Source organism: Grammomys surdaster, unplaced genomic scaffold, assembly GCF_004785775.1.
Source record: "Grammomys surdaster isolate TR1022 unplaced genomic scaffold, NIH_TR_1.0 125669, whole genome shotgun sequence".
In the NCBI taxonomy this organism is placed as follows: domain Eukaryota; kingdom Metazoa; phylum Chordata; class Mammalia; order Rodentia; family Muridae; genus Grammomys; species Grammomys surdaster.
The window spans coordinates 1061260-1088382 of NW_021620506.1; the positions used below are offsets into that span (position 1 = coordinate 1061260).

Here is a 27123-nt window from a genome sequence, read left to right on the forward strand (position 1 = left end):
TTCTTCTTTGCCTTCAGATTGCTTCCAGTGATTTCTCCTGCCAAAACATCTACCAGTAACCTAGTAGGAACAGTGGAGACGGCTTGCTAGCATATAGTATCTGTTTGAGTGACCAGGATGTAGTGACTTAGCATCTTTATAGCTCATAGATTTTATCTCTTTTCATGTGTAGAACATGTGATGATACTGAGACTATTACAGGTTTGCCCCCCACCCCAAGACAGTTTATGTTTTAAGGGGACATAATACTCTTCTCTCCTCCCCCTTTATTTTCCTTCCTCCCCATCTTTCTTGATAACCTTTTTGGCTATTATTTTATTTGACTAGCTGTTGGACCACTTACCTTTATTCTGGCTGTGTCTAGCATTATTAGAATGGTTTTGCTTTCTAATGTATATATTAATATATGGCTAACTTTAGGAGAGTTCTTTATAGAAAAGAAACCAGAAATACATTGCCTTCGGAGAGTTTACCAAAGGAGGCTCTAGGAATCTGAAACAATAAAAATGTGCTGCTGTACTTGTGGCTCTTATATGATTATTGTTGTTATTGTTGTTTATTTCCTTTGATAGGAACATAGCCAACTACTGTTTTTGAAAATGTACATCATCACTATGTCATGATTGTTAGTATACAAATCACATGCAATTTAATGCACATGTGTAAGAGAAAGACCTTTTCATTGGTGCCTGCAGATTTTTTCATATATTGGCCTTTACGCTATGATAAAATAAAACATTTGATTAGTGCTTTTAAAAGAAGCACAGGATATAACAGAAGATAGCTGTCTTCTAAAACAACAACAAAAGAAGATAGTGATCAAAAGTTTAAAACTCCTATCATTGAACAAGCCCTTTATTTTTAGTATTATTTGTTACAAGTAGCAGTGTGATACTCTCAGTTAACTTTTAGTGGATTCTTTATTGTAGTCACTTGTTTCAATAAATTAATTTGAAGGAATAAGTAAATATGAAGAAGAAAAAAGACTATCAGAACAAGACAGAATGAATCGGGAGTTTTCTTTTGAATTTTCATCTCCTTAGGTGTAGCATTAAATTAGATTGTTTTCAGGTAGTTATATATCTGATAACCCATATTCAAAAGAAATACTTAAAAACTACCCAATTCCTGGTTCATTTTTTATTGCTTGTACTTGGAGACAAATTCTTGGAATTTTTTCATGACCATCTTTTAACTTTTTGAGTAGTATCTATCATATAAAGAAAATAGTAGAAACAGCAATAATAGAGAGTAACAATGAAGTCACACACACACACACACACACACACACATACACACACACACACACACACACACACACATCAGCCTTCTGTATGCCTACCCAGTATTAAGCGTACCCAGAAACCAACCAACTGCTCAGGTCCCTACTCTTCTAATACCTTGTCAGCCCTCTATGGTTTTAGTATTCATACTAATCAAATAAGAATATAGACTTACCTCTTCCTATTTCTAATTAAAGATAAAGCATTATTTACAGTTATTGCTTTTTATCTTCTTTATGTTTTATTTCTCAAAGCTATATCAGCACATGGAAAGCTACTTTTTTTGTGTGTGTGTGACAGTCACAGTTCTGTTCTCTTATCATTACTTCAAAGTTGACTTCTTGAAGGTATTTATGAGACCTCAGTCTTTACCTTTGTTGGCCCAGTTGCTATCCCTTCTAGTTGTCTGTGTTTGTGCCTTCAGGCCTTTATTTTCTCCTATGTATAGAGCTACATGTGGGCATAAGTACTTATGTAGAGAAAGCTGTAGGGATTTTAGAGAACTGTGGAATTCCTCAGCAGGCAAATGAGAGAATGAAAGACCCTATTGTCCTTCACTACTAGCTCTACAACTTGAGCCTTTAAAAAAGGTGAACATTTCAAATGTTTCAACCTAGACTGAAAGCAGTCTGACTTCACTGTGGCCAGGTTGTCTGCCTTAGTCTTCTTGGCCTCCAGGGACCCAACAGCTAGTTGCCTAAATATTTACTATACAAATATACTGTTGGCTGAGGTGTGCCTTATTGGTAAGCACATTAACTCATGGACAGGGTCCTGAGTTAAATCCCTAGCACTGTAGAGTATTTTTTTTTTAAATATATACACTACTCTCTTTGACCAGTTCTTTTTTTTGCAAGCTCTCCATTAGCTCTTGCTTCTGTCGTCTTTGTCACTGTTGATGCCTACAGAGAATTAACTACTCTCAAACTTTTAATTGCTACATTTGTTTTCTTCATGTTTTATAGTCTTTTGTGTTCAGCACTTCTAAATCTACCATCAACATGTGCTGTATGTATTGGGTGTATTACATGATAATTTTTGTACTAAGGTATTATAAAGTCTGCTTTATAGATGAAGACACTTAGGTTCAGAGGAGTCACAACACTGTTTAGAAGGTTTCTTCTGTAGCTGTAAGTATTAGAGCTATACCATGAAGTTACTGCATTTGATTATCTTTCCCTGAACCCTCACACTTAAAAACACAGGAACAGTGTAAGCATTAGGAAGTATGGATTTTAGCAATACTTGACTCTGGTTTGTGCATATAAGACTACAGAAATTTATTAAGGGTTATTCAACATAGTTTTTTTTGTTATCATCTAGGAAATGAGGAATTGGGGTTTGGGGCATAAATCCCCTTTGTATAAAGTGCTGTATAGGCCAGGACCTGATGGCCAGTTGACTAGCCAGAACTGTTTCCTTTCTGCTCACAGCATACTCCAACGATAGCCTCTTCTATATGGTTCTTTTGTTTAACTTTATAATGCAATATTTTTGTCTCATTGGATATATTTATATTTTGTTGATACTTTTGTCCCTTGACTTAATTTTTTAATTACATATATTTGATTTTTAAAAGATCCTTCTTTAAACTTTAAATGTAACCAAGATATACTTGTAAATTGGTTTCTTTTCCTACATCTGTAAACATTGTATTCATTTTTGTATGATAACCTTATAGAATCAATGTGTTTTTAGTTATACCTGTATAATTATCTTTATATTACTTTATGACATTATGCATTTATTAGTAAAGAAATGCAGTGAAGATATTATGTTTGTTTCTTTTAAGTATTTGAGATTAACCCCTCAAAGTGGGATTTGATTTTGTCTTGAATATGCTCTGTATAAAGGTGGCTTTTCTACCTAACTATAAAATACTGTTTATTTTCTTCTTAATGCAAAGAACTGATTCTTTTTGGATAATTATATCAACTTAAAAGAATAATTTTGTTTATAACTTAAGGGTAATATGTTAGAAAACAATATTCAAGTAATTTCTTAATTGTTATCCCCTTGGGACTACATAACTTTAGGTTTATCAAAAATACTTTATGTAAAATATTTCAATTATTTTTTTTCTTCTTGTTGCAGGAGCTAGAGTTAATGCCAAAGACAGCAAATGGTTGACACCTTTACACAGAGCAGTTGCATCTTGTAGTGAGGTATGACATTTCTCTTAGTGAATGAATATAAAGAAGCACTAAGTAGGTCTGCATGTGTCCAACTTAAAATTGCAGTTTTTAACAAAAAAACCTACTACAATACCTAGACCAGTCATTTTACTTCAGAATTTGTACAAAGTAAGCTAATTGTTGCATTTCTCCTTTTGTGTGTCAGATTCTTAACAGTCTGAAGTAAATGAGTAGACACCCTTATTTCTGCCCCTCCTTCACAAGAAGTGATTTCTATCACGAATCTTCTGTGGGTCTTCTCTTTACTGGTTCACAATGCCCTATCCCAAGGCTCTGCTGAGCACAATGTCATCAGGATTGGAGAACGATTAATTTCAACATTGAAGTTGGAGTTTAGGAAGATTACTTTTAAGTGCATTTTTTATGAGTGGTGTATGTGTGTCCTTGTGCATATTTACATGTGTTTGGACACACAAATATATGTGAGTGTGCTTGCGTTTGTATGTATATGCATGTGGAGGCCCAAAGTTGACATCACATGTTTTCTTGTTCACAATTCACTTTATTCATTGAAACAGGGTCTCTTGCTGAACTTCACCAACTCAGGCTGCCCTGGGTATTTCCTGTTTCTGCCTCCAGACTGCTGGGATCACAGGCAGTTACTATACCTTCCTGGCTCTTTTTCTTTTCCTTTTCCTTTTCCTTTTCCTTTCCCTTTTTCTTTTCCTTTTTTTTTTTTTAACAAGCATTCTGAGGATCCAAACCTGGGTCCACACACTTGTACTTTATCAAACACTCTCCCATTTCTCCAGCCCTTGATGCCCATTGCAGCAGATTCAAAAGTATTACCTTAAAGGATATGAGGTATCTCACATGGAAAACAGACTTTTCCTGTTTATAGTCTTATATGTTGTATGTGCATTAAGATAACTGGCATTTGTCCTGGTTGGGTTTCAGTTGGTTGGTTTGTTCAAATTAACACAAGCTAGTCATTTAAGAAGTGTGTTTTATTTTGTTTTGTTTTGTTGGAGACAGGCTCTTACTCCATAATGTAGACTACCATCAAACTCCTGATCCTCCTGCCTCATCTCATCCTCCCAAGTATCAGGATGATGGTGTATACCACCATACCCAGCTTGGTCTGCTTTGTTTGTTTGTTTGTTTGTTTTTGATTTGTATGGGTGTTTTGCCTGCACATATGTCTATGTACCACATACATGCCGAGTGTCCATGGGTACCAAAAAGGAATCCCAGATCTTCAGAAGTTATAGATGTTTGTAAGCTGCTGTGGGTCTTGTGAATTTATCCCAAGGCCTTTGCAAGAGCAACCAGCACTCTCAATTTCTCAGCCATCTCTCCAGCCTCAGAAGTGAGAATCTTCATAAAGAAAATTGCACTATTGAGATTTTAGCCTGTAGGCAAATCTGTTGGATGTTGTCTTGATTAATGACTGATGTGGGAGGGCAACCTACATTGGGGGTGCATCCCTTGGCAGGTGGTCCTGGATTATATAAGAAACCACACTGAGCAAGTTAGGAAGAGCAAGCCAGTAACCCAGCACTCCTGCATGGCATTTGTTTCAATTCTTGCCTCCAGCTTCCAGCCTTAAGTTTCTGCCTTGACTTCTTTCATGATAAGCTATAAAATGAAATAAACTCTTTCCTCACTAAGTTGCTTTTGGTCATGGTGTTTTATCACAGCAGTAGAAACCCTAACTAAGACAGCATTCTTGAATAGGTCTGTTTGTTTTTCTCTAACTGTACTGGAATTGTGGGGTCATAGGCCTCTGTGTATCTTCGGTTTACTCCCTGTCTTCTCAGATGATCCTGAGCACATCTTCAGTCTTTTTGCCAACCCTATTAAATACTAGTGTTGTTTTCTATATTTCAAACAGTTCTAAATTGTTCTTTATTTCAAAGACTAAAAATTGTGCTTATGCCATAAACCGTATCTTTCATTTAGTAATCCTTGAAAACTTGTAACATAATAGATATTCACACGTTAATGTTATCTCTGCATTAGTTATCTTACAGCAATCTTGAAAAGACTGCTGGTCAGTTAGTATCCTTTGTCTCCTAGAGAAGAGCACCAAAGGACAGTTTTGCAAGACTTGAACTATATATCCTATAAGTGATAGGGGTTGAGTTCTTTATATATGCCCAGGAATAAAAGCTGAGTCATACAGTAGTTCTATTTTTAATTTTTTTTAGGATTCTCCAAAATAATTTCCATAATGGAAGTATTAATTTTCATCTTCACCAGTAGTGAATGTGTTCCTCTTTCTTCACATTCTCCCTGTCGTTTGTTGACTATGACAAACAGAGCCAGTGAGCTGTGAGCTTGATTAGCATCTACTAGGAGATCCTTCAGCTGTGTTAGATCTAGAGGGTGCCACTGTTCGAAGTTCCAGAAAGTCCTTACGGGCATCAGCCAGCCACTAGCTTGCACAGGCAGGCCTGTATGAACTCAGCAGCTGTGCAGATAATTTGTTCTAAGAGACTCAGAATCACACAGTAGCCAAACTCAAAGTGTCTTTGCAGATGGGGATCAGCACAGTGGCTTGAAATACCCTGAGAAGTAAGATCTTTGGAGGTGGGGACCACCACCTCCAAAGTGGGGAAACTGGACAAAGTTCCAGTTTCTGTATGGTTCTATTGAACATTAGCTTTGTACTATCAGGGCTCACAGCTTAGGGTTGCTTCATTGACATACCAGAGAGCCTTATAGCTGGCTGCTTAACACCTCTTGCAAACATTACATTTTTTAACATTACACAGAATGGTTTTACACAAAATGGTTTTAGTTATGTTCTATTGTGTCAGTCAGATTTTTTTCTTTTCTTTTTTTCCCCATTTTTTAATTGGATATTTTATTTATTTACATTTCAAATGTTATCCGCTTTCCCAGTTCCCCCTCCAGAAACCTCCATCCCATCCTCCCTCCCCTATTTCAATAAGGGTCCTACCCCACCCACCCACTCCCACCTCCCCACCCTGACATTTCCCTACACTGAGGCATTGAGCCGTCACAGGACCAAGGACCTCTCCGCCCATTGATGCCCAACAAGGCCAGTCCTCTGCTACATATGTGGCTGGAGCCATGAGTCGCTCCATGTATACTCTTTGGTTGGTGGTTTAGTCCCTGGGAGCTCTGGGGTGGTCTGGTGGTTGAAATTATTGTTCTTCCTATGGGGTTGCAAACCCCTTCAGCTCCTTCAGTCCTTTCTCTAACTCCTCCATTGGGGTCCCCGTGCTTGGTCCAATGGTTGGCTTCGAGCATCCGCCTCTGTATTTGTTGGGCTCTGGCAAAGCCTCTTAGGAGACAAGTATATCAGGCTCCTGACAGCAAGCACTTCTTGGCATCTGCAATAGTATCTGGATTTGGTGTCTGTATATAGGATGGATCCCCAGGTGGAACAGTCTCTGGATGGCCTTTCCTTCAGTCTCTGCTCCACACTTTGTCTCCGTATTTCCTCCCTTGAGTATTTTGTTCCCCCTTCTAAGAAGGACTGAAGCATCAACACTTTGGTCTTCCTTCTTGAGCTTCATGTGGTCTGTGAATTGTGTCTTGGGTACTCCACTTATCAGTGAGTATATACCATGTGTGTTCTTTTGTGATTGGGTTACCTCACTCAGGATGATGCTTTCTAGTTCCATCGATTTGCCTAAGAATTTCTCGAATTCATTGTTTTTAATAGCTGAATAGTACTCCATTGTGTAAATATATCACACTTTCTGTATCCATTCCTCTGTTGAAGGATATCTGGGCTCTTTGCAGCTTCTGGCTATTATAAATATGGCTGCTATGAACATAGTGGAGCATGTATCCTTGTTATATGTTGGAGAATCTTTTGGGTATATTGAATTATTTACTTTGATTTAATGTTTCTTGAGTGTTTTGCCTGAAGAGCCAAACTAGAGAGAGCCCTTAGTTGCCTGAAACTGGAGTTACAAATGATTGTAACCTACCATGTGCGTGCTCAGAACTAAACCCAGGTCTCTTCTGATTCATCTCTCCACAGCCCTGTTATTAGATCTCTTGATGTTAGGGCATTCTGAAGTTGATAAGAGTAGTTTAAATTTGTATTCCCTGATGGTTAGAAATATTGAACACTTTTTAAAATCAGGTACTGACCATTTGTGCTTCTCTTTTTTATTTTTTTAAAGATTGATTTATTCATATATTTTATATATGTGAGTGCGAAGTCTTCATGCACACCTGAAGAGGCAATCTGATCCCATGATAGATGGATATGATCCACCCTGTTGTTGCTGGGATTTAAACTCAGAACCTCTGGAAGAGCAGTCAAGTGCTTTTAACTACTGAGCCATTTCTTCAGCCCTTCTTTTTGAAAACTGTTCCATTCACTTGCCCATTTGTTGATTGGCAGTTTTGTTTCCTTGATATCTAATATCTTCAGTTCTTTGTAAATTCTGGATATTAGCCCCTTGTGTAAAAGTGTTCCTGAGAAGATTTTCCCCTATTCTGTGGGTTGCTTCCCCTGCTGATAGTTTCTGTTGCTGATAGTTAAGTTTTCATGTAATCCCATCCGTTGATACATGAGGCTAGTTCCTGTGCTAATGTTGTTCTATTCAGAAAGGTCTCTTTGAACGTAGTATCTTGATGAGTATCACCTGTTTTATTTTAGTGCTTCAGGTTTTAAATTAAGGAATTTCACCCATTTTGAACTTACTCTTACAAGGTGAAAAATATAATATGAGTTCATTTTTTGGCAGATAGATATCCAATTACAAGATTACCATTTGTTGAATAGATTATCTTTTTTTAAGTATGTGCAATTTGTTTCGATTGTCAAAATTAAGTGAGCATAGCTTTGTCATTTCATTTCTGGTCCTCCTTTCAGTTGATCTTCGTGTTTTTAGGCAGTGTCACTTTTTAGTCATTGTAGCTATCACTGTAGTTCAGTTTGGGTCAGACATTGTCATGCTCCCAGCAGAGCTCTTACTCCTCAGGATTACTTTGACTAGTTGGGCTCTTTGGTGGTTCTATACAACTCTGTCTCTTTAATATATTCAATATGATAATATATTTAATGATTTGTTTATGTAATCTGTGAAACATGACATCAGATTGTTGAGAGATAATTGTAGTATATCTGTACATGTTTTGATAACATACCTATTCCCTCAGTATTCTGCCACTCCAGGAATATGGAAGGTCTCTCCATTACCCATGCCTTCTGTAAATTTCTTTTTCAGTGTCTTGAATTTTTTATTGTTTAGAGGACTTTTTATTCTTTGATTAGGTATATTCCTAAATACTTAATTTTTAAGTTTTATTTTGAATGGGATATTTTTATAATTTATTTCTCTGAGGGTACATAGTTGGGAGTATATGAAGGCTACTTGAGTATTTTTGTAGGTTGGTTTTTGTATTCTGCAATTTTACTGTGTTTATTAGATCTCAAGAGTTTTCTAGTAAACTATAGGGGTTTTTTTTAAGTCAAGGATCATTGCATCTATAATTAAGAGTTTGACTTCTTGTTATTTTTATCCATCCCCTTTGTATCTTTCTTTTGCTGTAGCTAAAACTGTATCAAATAAGAGAGGAAGAATAGGATGTCTTATGTCTTGTTCTTGATTTTAGAGGAAATGGTCTCAGTTTGCCTCTATTTAATATAATGCATTTTATACTTTTGTTGTATATGCTCTATTATTTTGTATGTTCCATAGACTCCTAGTATTCTCAAAATTTTATTTTGAAGGTCTGATGTATTTTGTCAAATGCCCTTTTTTTAGTACCAATCAAAATGATTATGTAATTTCTATCCTTAAGTTCATTTATATGCTATGTTATATTTACTAATTTATATATGTGAAGCAGTGTTTTCTTTCTGCAGTGAAGCACACTTGGTCATAACATATAATCTTCTTAATGTGTTCCTGAATTCCATTTGCAAATATTTTGCTGGGAATTTTTGCATCTGTTCATTAAAGAAACTGGTCAGTAGCTTTCTTATTGTTATCCTTGTGTCTTTACCTGGCTCAGGAATCAGAGTAATACTGAACTCATAGAATGAATTTGGTAGTGCTCCTTCCTTCATTTTCTTATTTGTGGAACAAGACTAGAAAAATTGGTATGAGATCTTTCTTGAACGTTTGGTAGAATTCAGCAGTTAATCCATCTGGTCCTGGGCTTTCCTTTTCCTTTGACTGTGGCTTCCAAGATCTCATTACTTATAATGGATTGGTTTACATTATTGATATTTTCTGTTTAATGTTTTTTAGGTGGTAATACATTTAGAAATTTTCCTATTTCTCCTGGGCTATCTAGCTTCCTAGAATATACTTTTTTCATAACTGCCCCTAGTAATGTTCTGTAGTTTGCTGGAGTTTATTGTAATGACACCCTTTGCATCTTGAATTTTGCTAATCTGTGTCTTCTCCCTTTTTGTTAGATCTGCTAAGGATTTGTCCTATCTTACTAACTTTCAAAGAACCAATTCTTCGGTTGATTTTGTGTTTTGTTATTTAATATTTATTTCATTCATATATTCCCTAATCTGTCTTTTTTTCTTTATTACTGCCTTATTTACTATAGCAATCTAGTTGCTCATCAGTAGATGAATGGTTAACTAAAATATGGTACAAATGAAATATTACTGAACTTTAAAGAAAAATCAAAGTTTCAAGAAAATTGATGGATTTAGGACATATAATATTAATCGAGATCAGATAGTTTTAGAAAGAAAAAGATACATGTTTTTTTCTCATGGACTCTGGCCTGTAATTTATGTATTATATATATTCATATAAATGCATATAAGCAGATAAATGTATATGTGTGCATGTCTAAAGGAGAACAAGAAAAGATAAATATTAGATGATGGGGAAGAGTGGAGTGCAGATAGAGGTCACAAGTTATAAACAGAAATAAAATAAAGCTCATTGTTTTTCTAGTTTTAACTCTTGTGGATTTGGAGGGGGTGGCAGATAAATATGCATAAAAATATTGAAGGTAAAATTCAGTGTTAAGTTCCACAGCTTCAGGATGACTTTTCTAACTGTAGAAGTTCGTTGTGATTTATAGACTTTAGGTGTAGCTGATTTCTTTGTGTAATGGTGTTTATTTGCAAGTTCTCCACAATAAAGTTAATTAACATCTTAGTATTGAGATTCTGTTCTAGTTCTGTTGCTTTTTATTTTTATATGGGGTTTTGTACTTACCAAACATGATTATCACTGTGAGGGGGAAAATTTTGCTGTTTAATTATGATTATATTGCTTAATGCTGATGGCATGCTAAATTCCTAAGAATCCTAACAAACATCTACAGTATAAAAGTGATGGTGTGAGATTTTTTTCATGTACTTCTAGGAGATGAATTTCTTGGGACAATAATTCTTAAGTTGTCTCTATACTAACATTCGTGTTCATTACAATAAAAGACTTTTTATAATATTCATTTAATAAACCAGACCTAGTGATTCTTTTCCACTTAGTAAAATGTAACACATAATTCTTTGAGAGGTAAGAAATGTCTTTTTTAAATTTTTGCATATTTAATAATCAAAATAGTAAATCTTATTAATGCTCTTTAATGTATACATTAATAATACTTTGCTAATAAGTTTAAGCTATTAATAAAAACATGCATTTCTTTAGGGTTTGTTTTTTTTTTTTTTTGGTCTGTACATTTTCATAGAGAGTTCTGTGCTTTTAGTAAGAAAAAAGAATGTTTTATCAAGACAGTATATCTTTTTATGGCTCTAAGTACTAGCTTTAAATTCAAAATATTTTCTTAAATTTTCATTATTTATAGTAAGTTCTATCATAACTTCTATTTTCTCCGTGTGTACATCTTTATAAATTTCTCAAAGTATTCAATCCTCTTGTTTATGTATTAGGAAGCAGTTCAGATACTTTTGAAGCATTCTGCTGATGTTAATGCTCGAGATAAAAATTGGCAGACCCCTTTACACATAGCTGCTGCTAATAAAGCTGTAAAGTGCGCTGAATCTTTGGTACCTCTTCTGAGTAATGTGAATGTGTCGGACCGAGCAGGAAGAACTGCATTACATCATGCAGCTTTCAGTGGGCATGGTGAGGTAGGTGCATCCAATTAGAGACTGATTGTCTGTTTTCTAGCTTCTAGTTAAAATGAGTTTGCCTTCCTTTAATTTACTCAGTTCATAGGAAAAGAAAAAAAAAAATTCTCCTGATATTGCCCTTAGCAAGCCTCCTAGCTTTTTTCTTTCTTAGTAATATAGGTAGTCCCAAATTAAAAGATTTATTTAGTACTTACTACATATACACTAGAATTTCATAATAACCTAGAATGAGAGGACTGTCAGTTAGCTATAGGATAACATAAGAGGTATATTCTGTCATTGTCAAGAAAGTTCAGGGAGACAGCAGTTTCACTGTTCTTTCAGAAGGAAGGATAATAGCAAAGAAAGGCAATACTTGGCAACTATACTTTCTTCTAAATAATTACTAAGATAATTTCTTAGTAATGGAACTATCAAAAGAAAACAGATTAAGAAAATTAGCCATCACAATGTTGGGGAGAAGACTCAGACCATAAAGTACTTTCTGTGCAAGCACAAGGACCTGAGTTCAGCTCTCCAGCACCCACATAGAAAGCCAGGGTTGCTGCTGTGCGCCTGTAATCCCAGCATGGGGGGCAGAGACAGCCAGAGCTCTCCAAGTTGTTGTTAGCCTGCCTAACTAAAGTGGTGAACTCCAGGTGAGAGACTTTGTCTTAAAATAAGGTGGAGCACATTGGAGGAAAACAACCAATCTCGAGCTCTGTCCTCCACATGCACGCTCAGCCCTGCACACATCAAACAAGTTTATAGGAAACAAAACATGCAGTTACCTGTCATCAAGCATTGGCAAGCCGAGTTGAACCAGAATTAGAAGACCCTTTGTCCAGTGCCCACCCTATCTGCCTGCTTTTTTTTTCTTTTTGTACTGTTGTTCCTGCTCTTCACTAGCCTTCCTGAATTTAAGATGAAATATTGCTATGTTCCAAACTCAAACTCCAAGCTGTCCTCTGACCTCAGCCTATTCTAAGCAGTTGGAACAACAGTGAACCCAGATCCTAGTCCTTCATTTTGAAGACACAGAATCACAGTCTTCGAATGGTATTCTCGGGATTGTGCAGCTGGAAGCCTAGTGGCCTCATTGTTTTTTCACTGCAGTGCTCTGGGTCCTTGCATCAACTGTAGCCAAGATCACAAAATGGAAAAACATTTATAAATACGACAATGATAGTATTGGTTCATTATGAGATAAGTAGATTTTGTAATAATTTGTTTTAAATGTGGTGGATCTACCATAGACAATTAAATTAAATTTCAGACATTACTGGTATGAGACAGTTACATTCTAATAACACTTTAGGTGTAAATAACAGTAAAACTTCTATTTAAGTATTCAAAACTTCAGACTTTTAAGGTTTATACTTACGTAGATGTTCTTAAATACTAAGTAGTTGCAAAGTGGCATTTTAAAAGAGACTGCAACCTGATTTTAGTAACACAGTGAACCCCTCTCAAGTTTCATACTATATTAAATGTCCTTCAACTAAAGCAGTTCAGTGTGAAAAAATCAAGTTAAATAATCACAAGGCACATTTATGAATAATTCTACTTCTGAATCTCAATGAAACTATTTACTTTTATTCCAGATGGTCAAACTACTGTTGTCCAGAGGTGCCAATATTAATGCTTTTGACAAGAAAGATAGGCGCGCAATCCATTGGGCAGCATATATGGGTATGTACTTTTTAAATTTACTTTTGGCAGTATATTTAGAGGAGATAATGCATTTTTGTTTTTTTGCATTTCTGTATTTTAAATATAACTGAGTTATACAGTATCTGAGATTGCTACCCAAGCAGAACAGGTAGAGGAGATGTGCTACAACAGTACACTAGATCTAGTTTATTAAAACTTAGAAGAGACATCACAGATGGTGCCCTGGGATGTTTAACTTACAGTGGATGTTTACTAAAAGCTCACTCTCATAGCCATCCTCCTTCTACTGAGTTATTAAAGTATAAGTTGTGAAGATACATTGAGAAGCATCTTAGTAAACTGGAGATAAAGCTGAAGTGATACTGTGTTTGCTTTGCACAAGGCCCTGCCTCCACTCCCCTTATGAGCTCTGGGGGGGGGGGGCGGGCGGGGCGGAGATAGCTTCCAGAATCATTCTTCAGGAATTTATCTACCTTATTTTCTGAGTCATGGCCTCTGACTAGGACCTGGGGTTATATTAGACAGACTAACCAAAGAGCCCCAGAGACCTACCTGCTTGTTCCCAACTCCCCAGGGCTGGGATTAGAAGTGCGCATTCCCACCCTAAAGGTACCATTTTAGACACATACCCTTTTTGATGGCCAAAACCTGAAAATGTGATATTTAGTGCCAAAAATATGTGCCTCTTCTTATATAAGAAAAATTTTTCTTATTAATTGAAGGTAAAATAGCCCGAAGGAGTTATGTTTCATCCCAAAGTCTTTTACTCTATGTAGATCTTTTATATCCTCAAGTCTTTGAATACTTTTCTAAGTAGTCTATTGTAGGTTATTCATTGGAACAGTTTAGAAACAGTGTGTATGATTTTAAACAACACATTTTGTGTTAAAAAAAAAAAAGTATGCACAGTAAGTGGAGTATAATCAGCCTTTCACTTTGAAGGAATTAGGTTTGATCTAACAAGTGCGTGGACCTCGGTCTGGACCTTAGCATGGCATGGTTGTCCTTGGTACAATGGATTATGATTAAAGGGTCATTCTTTGTTTTGGAGACAGCAGTACATTCTTGATCTACCATGGTTAGATAATTTATCCTGAGCAGAATTTCATTTCTTTCAAATATTGGAGCTTTGGAAGTCCAAGTGAGGGTTCTGTCATCTGGTCAGTACCATTATGTCGTGACCTGACAGAAGACATCATCACAAGGTAAAAGTGAAAGAAAGATGTTCAATGACCTTGAGATAGAGGAATAAGATACTGTCAAGATTAACACTAGAAGTAAATGGAATTTAGTTATTCTATCCACCAGTACTTTTCAAAAATATTCTGAATTCTTAGATTTTTTTTCAATCATCTTGAATTACAGCATAAATTGTTAGTCATCATGCATTAGAAAATTAATGTGCTATCTTACATTTTTGAAAAGTATTCAGGATATACTTAATAATTTCTATGTGCTGATGGTCTTTTGCTTGTTTCTTTCTTTCCTTTTTTTAAATGTATTTTCAGGTCACATTGAAGTAGTGAAATTACTTGTATCTCATGGAGCTGAAGTGACATGTAAGGATAAGAAGTCTTACACACCTCTTCATGCAGCAGCCTCTAGTGGAATGATCAGTGTAGTCAAGTACCTTCTAGATCTTGGAGTTGATGTAGGTATATAGATTGAGCAGTATAAATTAATATATTCTGTGTTTTTGTTATTTTGTTGTCAGAACTTAGGTTTGAAAGATAATAGTAATATCTTTGTCCTTTTACCAAATCTTTCTCTTTTCACTAGCTAGTATACTGATATGATCAACATATGTCTTTAAGTGTGGATTACTATCCTGTGATGAAACACCATGACCAAAAGCAACTTGGGGAGAAAGGAGTTTATTGGGCTTATGCTTCCGTATCACTGTTCATCATCAAAGGAAGTCAGAACAGGATCCTGGAGGCAGGAGCTGCTGCAGAAGCCATGGAGGGATGCTGCTTACCGGCTTGCTCCTCATAGCTTGCTCATTTCACTTTCTCTAGAACCCAGGATGACCATCACACACAATGGGCTGGGGCCTGTACATCAATCATTGATTAAGAAAATGAACTATAGGTTTGTCTACAGCCCAGTTTTATAGAGGCAGTTTCTCAATTGAGGGTCCTTCCTCTAAGATGACTCTAGATTGTGTCAAGGTGACATAAAGCTAGCCAGTATAATAGATAATTAGACAAACTGTGTAAAGAGTTAAAACCTATCCCAAAGATAAGTAATTTGTCCAAAGTTTCTCTTTTCAGTTCCTGTACCTCTGTTTCTTGCAGTTCTCTGGGAGCTAACTAATCACACACATGTTGACTAGGTAGCTGTGTTGTTCTCAGTTTTCTGAGCCAGTAAATCTAACTTTATTTTAAATGACATAGCATTATGGAATACGCAAAAGCAAAAGATGTATTATATATATAATGTGTGTGTGTGTATGTGTATTATAAACATATAGTACTACTATTCTTTTTGGCTAGGTAGGGATGCTAATCTCTTGGTATATATTTAATCCCTGAATAAAAATTCATCTAGCAAGTATGTATCATACTTTATAAAACATGTCTTTTACTCCCACTTGTAATACATTTACTCTAGGTTTTGAGGACGGTCTCAATTGTATAGCCCAAGTTGGCCTCAAATTTGGAATCCTCCTGTCTCAATTTGCAAGTGCTTGGGTAATAGGTGTATGCCACCGTCTCTGCTCTACTGTTATTTACTCTGTATGAAATGTGAACCAAAGTTACTGGTTTTTCAAAGCAGTAGATAAGGAGAAAGGAGAAAACAAAGAGAGGGAAACAATAAAGTCTTAATTGCAGAAGCTCTTGAAAAGTATGTGATTCTAGTTAGACATGACAGGACTGTAAGAAACACTTTACTAAAACAAAGAAGACATGAAAAATGTGGGAATTAGAAGAAGTTGCAAAACACCCAAACATATTGTTGTGTGGGACCCTGATAAGTACAAGATGGCTACACGTTTCTTTCTGTTAATAGTTCTTGTAGCTCTCTTTCAACCAATTAGCATAATGGCCTTAAAGGATCTCTGAAATAGCTGAACAAGGAAAGTGTCCTTGCCTCCACTCACCACTTATAGTGAATTCTCTCTCAGCTCAAAGACTTTTGAAAATACATTGTTTTTATTTTCTTAAAATAACTCTGTGGAGGAATTTAACATTGTATGTGTGAAGCACATTCTCTAAATGTATGTAGCCCATTTAAAACCAAACTGCCTATTGTTAGGTCTATTATTGTAAACAACTTTAGCATTATAAACCTCATGTTTGTATTTATCCATGTTTTCTATAACTAATAATTTAAATAGCTTATAGTAGTAATAAAATTACTTCACGTTCACACTTTTTCCTATAGATGAATGAACCGAATGCCTATGGAAACACACCTCTTCATGTGGCCTGTTATAATGGACAAGATGTTGTTGTAAACGAGCTCATAGACTGTGGTGCTAATGTGAATCAGAAGAATGAAAAAGGATTCACTCCTTTGCACTTTGCTGCTGCATCAACACATGGAGCACTGTGTTTAGAACTTCTGGTTGGCAATGGGGCCGATGTCAATATGAAGGTATGAAACAATTAGAATCCATGCTTTAAGTGTGTAGTTACGTGTCTAAAACAGTATTCATAACATACCATCCAGAATTATAAAGGACCTACTAGTCAACCTAACATGGATAAGGCCAGGTGTGGTGATGCACACCTTTAATCCTAGCACACTGAAGCCAGAGGTGGACAGATCTCTCAGTTTGAGGCCAGCAGAGCTACTCAGTGAGACCCTATCTCTCTGTCAACCCCAGCACTCGTCCCAAAAAGGATATGGATTTTTTTTTAAATATTATGCTCAATCAGAGAAAGAATTTTATATATTTTTCCCTCTATGTAAGATTCTAGAACAGATGGAACTCTGTTTATTTGGAGTTCCAGAATTTATAGTTGGGAGAAAATAACAGATCAGTTGTTGCCCATGGGAAGGAAGGAAAGGTCACCTGGGCAAGGGGCATGAGGACACCTTATAGGGTAATGGAGCTGCTTTGTACTTTGACAGGGCTTTGTGTATTGTAGATAAGCACTCATGAAAACCCACCATGGGTGCTTTTAAGATTAGTGCCCTTCATTATCTGTAAACTTTGTTTTAGAAAGGCGACTTCAGATATTGAATAGTGATACATCCTGATTGTCACACAATGACAACACTTGTGACTACCTCTAAAGCATCAAATAACTATATTGATAATGTGATAGACACATGGAGGAAAGTATTAGTGCTGGAATCCAGGTGGTATGTGTGGATATTCATGCTGCGAGACTTTTTTAAAATTGGCTTGTTTTGTTTTGTTTTGTTTTCTGGAATTTCTGTCACAAGATGTTACATGGTGTTAGAATAGAAACATCGGTGTCTTTTACACATAAAGATAAGTCACTTGGCTTTTTGTTCATAATTGATTTCAGGAGTAACATAAGCATTTTAGAAATAAGTTAAAATTCAGGAGTCAAAATGAATTTATCTTCATTGTGTAAATCTGTGAGAAACATAGGTAACCAAGATTTCAAGCATTATTATTTTATAGTTCATAGTCATTTTTGATTGTTAAAAGGTATTGTAACTGTTCCTGGTTTATTCATCAGTTCGTCACTTAAGCACTTGACAAAACCCATCTTGTGTTATGAAGAAAACCACAGTCAATCAAATTTGAATAACTTAGGATTAGTAAAACTATATCAACTTACAAATAGTGTTTACAGAGAATTTCAGCCCACTTTGTATGTGGTTGTAGATGAACATTGCCTTGCCTAACTACAGCAAAAGCACTGGCCTCCTCAGAAATGAGGAAGCATTAATTCTACCAGGACTTAGTTTGTTTATCCCCACCCCCAACTGAGGGACAAATTTATTTCCATCATTCTCAAGAAAGGAAGACCAGAAAGTATCATTAAGAGTCTATTATGCTTTGGGTTAAGCTGTCTTTTTTTAGGTTATTTTACATTTTAAATTATCTTATTACTTTACATGTATGCATATTTTGCTTTCATATATATTCCTGGTGCCTACAGAGGCCAGAGCGGGAGTCAGATCCTCTAGAACTGAAATTACACTTGTGAGTCACCATATGGGTGCTGGGAGTTAAACTGAGGTTACAGGTGCTCTTAACTACTGAGCCGGCTCTCTAGCCCCTAAACTGTCTTTTTAAAGAATTCATACTTAGCGGCTGTAGAAATAATCAGTAAAGTGGCTTGGCCAGCAGTCCTGAGGACTTTAGGCCAATAATAAACACTATCTTCAAAAACAAAGCGAGTGGCTTCTGAGGAACAATACCCAGTGTTCTCTGGCCTCCACATGTATGCAAATTCACATTTGTACAAGCAAATACATACAAAAATACACATTTATAGATACGCAGTTTCGCATACACTTGTAATCCTAACACTTGGAAGCTAAGGCAGGAGGATTATTTTTTGAGGCTACCCTAAAGTATATAGCAATACCATGTCTCAATTAGAAACAAAAGATGGATGGAAGGATGGATGGATGGATAGATGGATGGATGGATGGATGGATGGATGGATGGATGGATGGATGGATATGTGTATGTGTGCAGGTATATATGTGTGATTTCAACCCTCAAGACATATAGTAACATTTTTTTAAATTGATGACAGGTTTCAGGTTTTGTTTTGTTTGAGACAAAGTCTCACTGTATAGCATGACTGGCCTAGAATTGGCTGTGCAGATTAGGCTGATCTGGAACTCTTTAGAACCTCCTGCACCTGTCTTGGGAGTGCTGAGTTTAAAGGTGTGCACCACCAACCACACCCAGGTGATCATTTTCACTTGAGTTTTTCCCCAGCCTAGGAAAAATAACAAATATTGTGTGGTAAGGAGAATTATTTTTCCCCTAAAGATTTTTAAAAAAAAACAAAAACCTCAATTTATCTTAATGGACTTCAGAATCAAAGATTAAGTCTATTTTTTTTTTAAAGTTTCTATGATACATGCTTATGATAAAATATCTAAAATTATACTAGCACCAATATTTCATGGAAATAATGAAGGCTTACTTATCCTATTAGTTATTATAAACTTTTCAGCTATGTGCTGCTATATTTAAAGGATAAACATTAGATTTGAAAGATCAATTTATATACTAACTTGATAATAAGTCGCTTGGTTCATGTCAGTGTCTCTGTTGAAAATGCTTACCTCTGATTGTTTGTTTATCTTTTCTTAGGAAATTTAAATTGGGAATCTGTTCTCTAATAGGTTAAACTTATAAAATGCTCAAAATAGTGGACATAATGTCCTCAATGGTGTGTAAAATTCAGTACTGGCTTTTGTACATCACATGAGGACTTTTTATTAGTTTGGCAAAGGGTACATCTTAGCAATGAAGCAGATTTGAAGGCAGCAGCGTACAATAGATACCACAAAACTAGCCTAATGGTTTGTAATCGCCTTTACAGTTCAGTTGTCTGAATTATATTGGGGCTAAATTCCATTGAAGCATGTTCTTATGTTGATGACTTCTGAAATGCCATCTAGCTCTGAAATTGTACAAAGATTATTGATAGCTCTAGGTTTTCAACCAACAAGAATTCTCAGTGCCCACCCTCTCCTTCTGTGCTGGCAAGTCTTTTACTTTACACAAGCTAGAGTTATCTGAAAAGAAGAAACCTCACTTGAGAAAATGCCTCCATAAGATCCTACTGTAAGGTATTTATTTTCTTGATTTCTTTCTGTTTTATTTTTTTTTGGTTTTTTGCTTTTTGTTTTTGTTTGATTTTTCAAGACAGGGTTTCTCTGTGTAGTCCTGGCTGTCCTGGAACTCGCTTAGTAGACCAAGCTGGCCTCAAACTCTGAGATCTCTGCCTGCCTCTGCCTCCAGAGTGCTGGAATTAAATACACAGTAGGCTTTTATTTTCCTTAATTAGTGATTGATTGATTGATTGATTGACTGACTGATGAGTGAGGGCCCAGCCCATGTGGGTAGTTTCATCCCTGGGCTGGTGATCCTGGCTTCTCTAAGAAAGCAGACTAAGCTAGCTATAGAGAACAAACCAGAGGCAGGTGGATTCTGAGTTTGAGGCCAGCCTGGTCTACAGAGTGAGTTCCGGGGCAGCCAGGGCTACACAGAGAAACCCTGTCTCAAAAAAAAAGTGTGTGTGTGTGCGTGAGAGAGAGACAGACAGAGAGACAGAGAGACAGAACACAAACCAGCAAGTAGCACTCCACCATGGCCTCTGCATCAGCTCCTACCTCCAGAGTCCTACCCTGTTTGAGTTCTTGTCCTGTCTTCCTTCAGTAATGGACAGTGATTTGTAAGTGTAAGCCAGATAAACCCTTTCTTCTCCAAGTTGTTTTCATCTTGGTGTATCATCACAGTAATAGTAGCCCCGACTAAGACCGTTTCCCTCGCTGTTTTTGGAAACAGGTTGTCATAAAGCCCAGACTGGCTTTTTAACTTGCTATATGCTGAGGTTGGCCTTCCTCTGCATCATAAGTGCTAGAATTATTTATAGGTGAGTATAGCCACATGCCTGTCTTTATTTTGAGACAGTTTCCTACTGAATAGCCTAGCCTCAGACTCATTGGTCTTCCTGCTTCATCTTCTTGAGTGCTGAGATTGTGAACAAAACCAGCTGTTCTGTTCTTAAGAACAAGTTTTTCTTTCACACCTGTCAGTCTGCTTAGCCACAATGTCAATGGCCAATACTCCATAACCTCCCTGATCTTGCAAAAGTTTTATGCGTAGAGATTTAATCATTTAATTCCCACTTTGTAAAGCATTTATGAAAATCTGTTATGAAAACCTTTTAATCTTCCCCACTGGGTCTACACAAAGGCCTTGCTACTTTTCCAGAACCTTCTAACCTCAGTTCCTTCATTTCTATGCAGCAGTTCTTTTAAAATGAGCCCCCTTTTACCCCCCCCCCAAAAGGTATCACACACCTTTAATTCCAGCACTCAGGAGGTAGTCAAATCTCTGCATGTTTGAGGCCAGCCTGGTCTACAGAGTGAGCTCCAGGACTACCAGGGCTACACAAAGAAACCCTGTCTCAAAAAAAAAAAAAAAAAAAAAAGAAGAAGAAGAAATTCTTTTATACTGGGTAGTGGTAGCACACACCTTTAATCCCAGCACTTGGAAGGCAGAGGCAGGTGGATCTCTGAGAGTTTTGAGGCCAGCCTGGTCTACAGAGTGAGTTCCAGGACACCCAGTGCTAGGTGTTGAGACCCTGTCTCAAGAAAGTGAATGAATGAATGAATGAATGAATGAATGAAAGATTTTAGCCAAACAAAATATATCATGCTGAAGTTTAAGCATAAAACTACTATAAACTAACTATATGACTTTTGTTGTTATTACTGGATTTTGTTAACAATTCCTAGAATGTTGGTAATCTTTTTTACTTTCTGGCAAGATGGCTCAGCAGATCAGGGTACTTAGCACCACCAAGCCTCACAACTTAAGTTTGATCCCTGGAGCCCACATAACAGAAGAAGAGAAATAATTTCTGCAAGTTGCCTTCTGGCCTCCACACATGCACCATGACAATTAGCATATGCGCAAAAAATACATGAATATATGTAAAAAATTAACTTCAACCTTGACTCTAATGTGATTTTAGATGACAAAAGGCAATCTATTTTCTCCAATTTAAAGAAAAATAAATGTCCTCTCCTACTAATGTTAAGGCATATTTTTCAACTGGTAATCTTAATTTCTTCTTCCTTTGTATATTACTTTATATATATACCTTCTATAATCATTATGTAGAAAGTAAAAATATACTAATGTTCTTGATAAGCTTATAGAGGTCCGTCTCTTACTAGCTAGAAGACATTGGAATTTTTTAATCTCAGGCTCTGCTTCCTCACTTATAAAACAGAAGTAATAATATATTTATATATACATTTTATTATATTTATACACTTAGAGTATGTAGTGTGTGTGTGTGTGTGAGAGAGAGAGACAGAGACAGAGAGAGAGAGAGGGAGAGAGAACAACTTGCAGTATAAGGTTCTCTCCTAGTTTACGTCTGGGCATTAAACTTAAGTCATCAGGTTGAGCAGTGAGTTCTTCCATCTCCCTGGCCTAAAAATAATAGTATCTACCTATCTGAGGGTTGAGGATTAAATGACTGGCACATATGAACTATTTTGAAATTATACCTAAAATGTGTTTAATACCTAAAAAATGTTAACTGAAGTCATATCTATCAAATTTCACTATTTATGAATCGTCTTTATATTTTTATTTGCTTTACTTTTTTGACTGAGTAAAATTAACTGTGAGTAAAATTAACATTGAGTTGAAATGTCTGTCATAGTGAACATTTTTGGAAATGTGAAACTAGAATGCTTTTGTTAAATATCTTTGTGCTTTTTTCCCTTGTTAAAGGAATAAAATACCAAATAAAATAACAAGTATTGGTATGTTATATAAGTGGTAATATTTAGACTACGACAGGCCTATAAGGTATAGATAATATCCTCATTTTCAGTTTGAGGAAGTAAATGCTCAGAATTGTTAGACAGCTTGTCCAGACTCATGCTCTGCTTCAGGAGTCTACATGCACACATGCTTCTCATCTTTTCCTCCAGTGCCTCCAGAGCTTAGAAATCCCATAGAAACAAGCCGGGCATTGGAGTGCATCCCTGTAGCTCAGCTCTCGGGAGGCTGAGCTGGGAGGATCAGAAGCTCAGAGCCATTCTGAGATATGTAGTGAGTCTGAGGTGACTGTGTCCCAAAACAAGCTAGAACAATTGTAGAATCAAATACCTTGGTAACTATTCATGAAAAGTTTTACAGAGTTAGTACAAACGTGGAACGTTTATCATAGTATATGTACAGACTGCATGCTGCATGGTGCTGAAGGATTTGTATAGTTAACTCACCAGAAGATTTTAAAGATAAAAAACATCATTTAACTAGGAAGAAAATATTACATCGCTTAGGCATTATTTTGCATTTGAAATTTCTTCTGAATGATAGAGAAGTACAGCCAGCAGTCTGATTATCTTAAATAATTCAAGAAAATAGATAATAATGTTGATTACAAATAATTATGAACAAATGAAGACATGGTATTTAAAATAACTTCTAGTGACCTAAGGTGGGAGGTAATGTGACACCCAGGAAGCATATTGTGCCTGTAGCACTTGGGTTATGATGCCCTCGGTAGAGCCATTTAATAGCCTATGTTGTTACCTTTCCTCCTGGAGGATAAAGATCTTAACGTTATGCTTTACAGTGCCACACAGGATTGTAGAAATAGTAAGCATGGAGATTGTTTTGTGTTTCTGATTTGATATGCATACTAAAAAATAAAAAGCCAGTTTATGCTTTGAACAACTGGTTTGCCTTCATAAGACTTGCTTCTTGTGTAATATTTATAAATTTATATAAAAAATACCTAAAGTACAACTAAGGAACGCACATTCTGTGTATTGCATAGTAATTGAACAATTTTCCTTTGTTCATTATTTCAGAGTAAAGATGGGAAAACCCCACTACATATGACTGCCCTCCACGGTAGATTCTCCAGATCACAAACCATTATCCAGAGTGGTAAAAAGTATTTCTGTTTGTTTCTTTTATTTCTTCAATGAAATTTGGGGGTTTTTTTGTTTTTGTTTTTTTGTTGTTGTTGTTTTGTTTTTTGTCATTGTTTGTTTTATTTTTTATTTTTTTTATTTGATTGTTTGGTTGTTTTTTTTTTTTAATCCACAAAGTGAATGGCACTGTGGAATTACCATAGCAGTGTGTATACAGTTAAGATTTTATTTCAGATTTCTTGAAAATTAGTACAGGATAAAATACAATTAATATATGTCATCCAGATATTTCTATTCTTCTGAGTTATTAATTTCCTTTCTTTCTCTCTTGAGGGAATAGTGGAGAGGAATATCTCTGAATAGCTTTGTCTGACCTTGAATTCACAGTCCTCTTAACACATGTACCACCTTGCCCAATTGTGAATTATAGATATATTCAGTGTTAACCTTTTCTCATTATTGCTAGTTGGAAAACTACTTTTCTACATGTAGTATATAGTAACATGAACTTTGTTGCATTTTCACTTTTCCCTATTTGAATGCTTTTTGAACTCTTGGAGTTTTAGTTTATTTTCTGCATTTTATTCTCTTGTGTTGGAATTAGTAATAGACAAACTAAACTTTTGAATAATTGTATGGCTGTCAATGTAAATCTGTTTCTCAGACCACATTCCAAAGGATTCTTTATAAGTAGTCCTCAAGATGTTCTGTTGCTCTTTTTAGGTTTTTATTTTATGTACATGAGTATTTGCCTGATTGTCTTTCTGTATACCACATGCATTTGGTGCCCATGATGATCAGAAGAGAGTGTCCAATTCCCTGGGACTCAAGTTACATATAGTTGTGAACTTCAGTATAGGTGCTGGGAATGAACCCAGGTCTTCTGAGATAATATCCTGTGCTCTTAACCAATGAGCCAGCTCTCCAGCCTCTTGTTGGCATTTAGCAAACATTCTTTTATATGTAGGTGTGCTGTATGTATATAAGAAAGAGAGAGTGAAAGAAAAGTGTACAAGTGCTATCTATGGTGGACATGTGGGGATCAGAGGACAACCTCAGCTATTAGTCCTTACCTCTCCCTTGTTTAAGATAGACTTAGGATGTTAGCTCCAGACCGGGAGACCCACAGGCTTCCAGGGATTCTCATTCCCATCTCCCAACTCATCCTATGAGCATTTGACTTACAGATGGGCACTACCGTACCCAACTTTACATGAGTTCTGTTCCTCATGTTTAATGGCAGGCACTTTGCCAACTGAGCCATCTCTCCAAGAACCTCTTGTTAGCTTTTTATTGCTAGAATTCTACAAAGATTGAAAAAGCTTATGATCCAAAGATTTGTAAAGTACTGTAAGCAGTTGTCTTCATGACACATAGGATTGCCCTAAAGTGCTGCTCTAAAGCAGTGTCTTTAAGCATAGTGGTCTCTAGACTCATTGTACCCTAGAACCCTTCTGTTGACTTAAATATGTTTAAATCATATACTCAGTTAATAAAACTTTTAACTATAGAGTTGGTAACTCCAGTAAATATGTTGTGAATGAAGTTGGTTAGGTTGCTATGTCCGTTTCTTGATGCTTAAACAACATTCTACATTACATTACATTACATTTACGAGTTTTGGCCAATGTGTATATAATCTAGTATCTGACATGATGTCCTTTATTGCAGGAGCGGTAATTGACTGTGAAGATAAGAATGGGAACACCCCTTTGCATATAGCAGCCCGGTATGGTCATGAGCTGCTAATCAACACTCTTATTACAAGTGGTGCTGACACTGCAAAGTAAGTAGCACTCCTGGGAGTGCTGTTAGTTGTGCGGAGTGGACAGAGCTGGTGCACTAGAGTGGGGGTGGGGATTGGATCTCAGCATTGGAGAGGGGGTGGTTGTTGGTTTTTCTTTACCTTTTGTTTTTGACACTGATAGATTTAAAAGGTTTTATGTATAATTTTATTTGATTAGTCAGTGTGGCATGTTTTTACATTTCTGTTTTTTTTTTCTCCCTCATAAATAATACAAAATTTTGATGAGAAATTCAACGTTTGTCCCTTTGTTTTCAAACTAGAAGTTCTAAAAATTGTACATACCCAAATGCTTTTTCTTGGATGAGCTGTAGACAGTGGTTTCAGATTAATGTAAGGGGCCAGGAATTCCCTAGTTGCTGGTACAAAGTGGTCCCCACCCCCCACCCCAACTTCTCTAATTAATAAGAAAGTTTACTCTTAATTGCTTTTGCTCTACATATTAAAGTTGCACTATAAATTTTTTGTTGGTTTGTTTGTTTTTGGTTTTGGGTTTGTTTGTTTTTTTTTTTGTTTTTTTTTTTTTTTGAGACAGGGTTTCTCTGTGTAGCCCTGGCTGTCCTGGAACTCACTCTGTAGACCAGGCTAGCCTCGAAGTCTGGAACTCAGAAATCCACCTGCCTCTGCCTCCCAAGTGCTGGGATTAAGGGCGTGTACCACCACCGCCCGGCATAAATTTTTAAAGTATGAATTATTTTATGTATATTCTGCAAAAGTCAAGATCATACTCAAATTGGTATTTCCAAGTCCTGTATGTCATGTCATATATTGTGATATGCTATTATATACATGGTCTTTGTGGTTCAAAGTATATATTAATGTTCATTTAGCAGTCTATTTAGAGGCTTAAGATTTTTCACATTTCTTTAGATAGCTCTAATTTAAGTTGTGGGGTTTAATTTTACTATATAAGGGTACATAGAATATTCTTATTTACAGTTAAGTTGCTTTCCAATTTTCAACAGTACAGAATGACTGAGAGGAGCTTTCTTGAGCACATTACCTTGCAGAAATGGTTTCAAATGGTGGGGTGAGATGGGCCAGAAGTTTTGTTCCCTGAGCAAATACCTAGAGACATTTTGCTTGGGGAAAACTGTATCAATGACATAGCTCAGAGGTGCTGCTGGGCAGTCAGCATTTACAGCATAGACCCATGAATATGCAGTGAGTCTATAAGATGAGACATAGTGCTGAGCTTAGAAGACATGCCTTGGAGAGATAGAGCTGGTGATGAATGACGCTGGTTTTCAGTGACTGCCCAGATTTTTCTCTAAAGTATTAAGAAGTTTCTACTCAATCAATTATCTTTTACTTAAGTGACATCTTTTATTTAAATTATATTTTTAATGTGTTGTAATGAAGTTTCTCTTCTATTAATTTAAGGCGTGGTATACATGGAATGTTCCCACTCCATTTGGCAGCCTTAAGTGGTTTTTCAGATTGCTGCAGGAAACTCCTTTCTTCGGGTAAGTGGAACCTTCACAGACCAGTTTGTTAGTGCATGCCTGCTTGTGCTGGGGCTCTTCCCCTCCCTCCCTCCCTCCCTCCCTCCCGCCCTCCGCCGCCCGCCGCCGGGCGCCCGGGCCGGCC

General features: G+C 36.4%; 1 protein-coding gene across 4 annotated transcripts in view; it reads left to right on the plus strand.

Moving 5' to 3' along the window:
* Ankrd28 (ankyrin repeat domain 28) overlaps positions 1 to 27123 on the plus strand; it is a 157510-nt gene that overhangs the window by 97159 nt on the left and 33228 nt on the right. For 3 of the 4 annotated variants that reach the window (XM_028787483.1, XM_028787484.1, XM_028787482.1), the window contains exons 4-11: positions 3378 to 3448; positions 11286 to 11486; positions 13073 to 13160; positions 14651 to 14793; positions 16530 to 16742; positions 23664 to 23742; positions 25401 to 25515; positions 26917 to 26999. In XM_028787483.1, the coding sequence (XP_028643316.1) occupies positions 3378 to 3448; positions 11286 to 11486; positions 13073 to 13160; positions 14651 to 14793; positions 16530 to 16742; positions 23664 to 23742; positions 25401 to 25515; positions 26917 to 26999 (993 nt within the window). Of the gene's footprint in view, positions 1 to 3377; positions 3449 to 11285; positions 11487 to 13072; positions 13161 to 14650; positions 14794 to 16529; positions 16743 to 23663; positions 23743 to 25400; positions 25520 to 26916; positions 27000 to 27123 lie in introns of those variants that run through there. The other variant, XM_028787485.1, reaches the window with a different exon arrangement.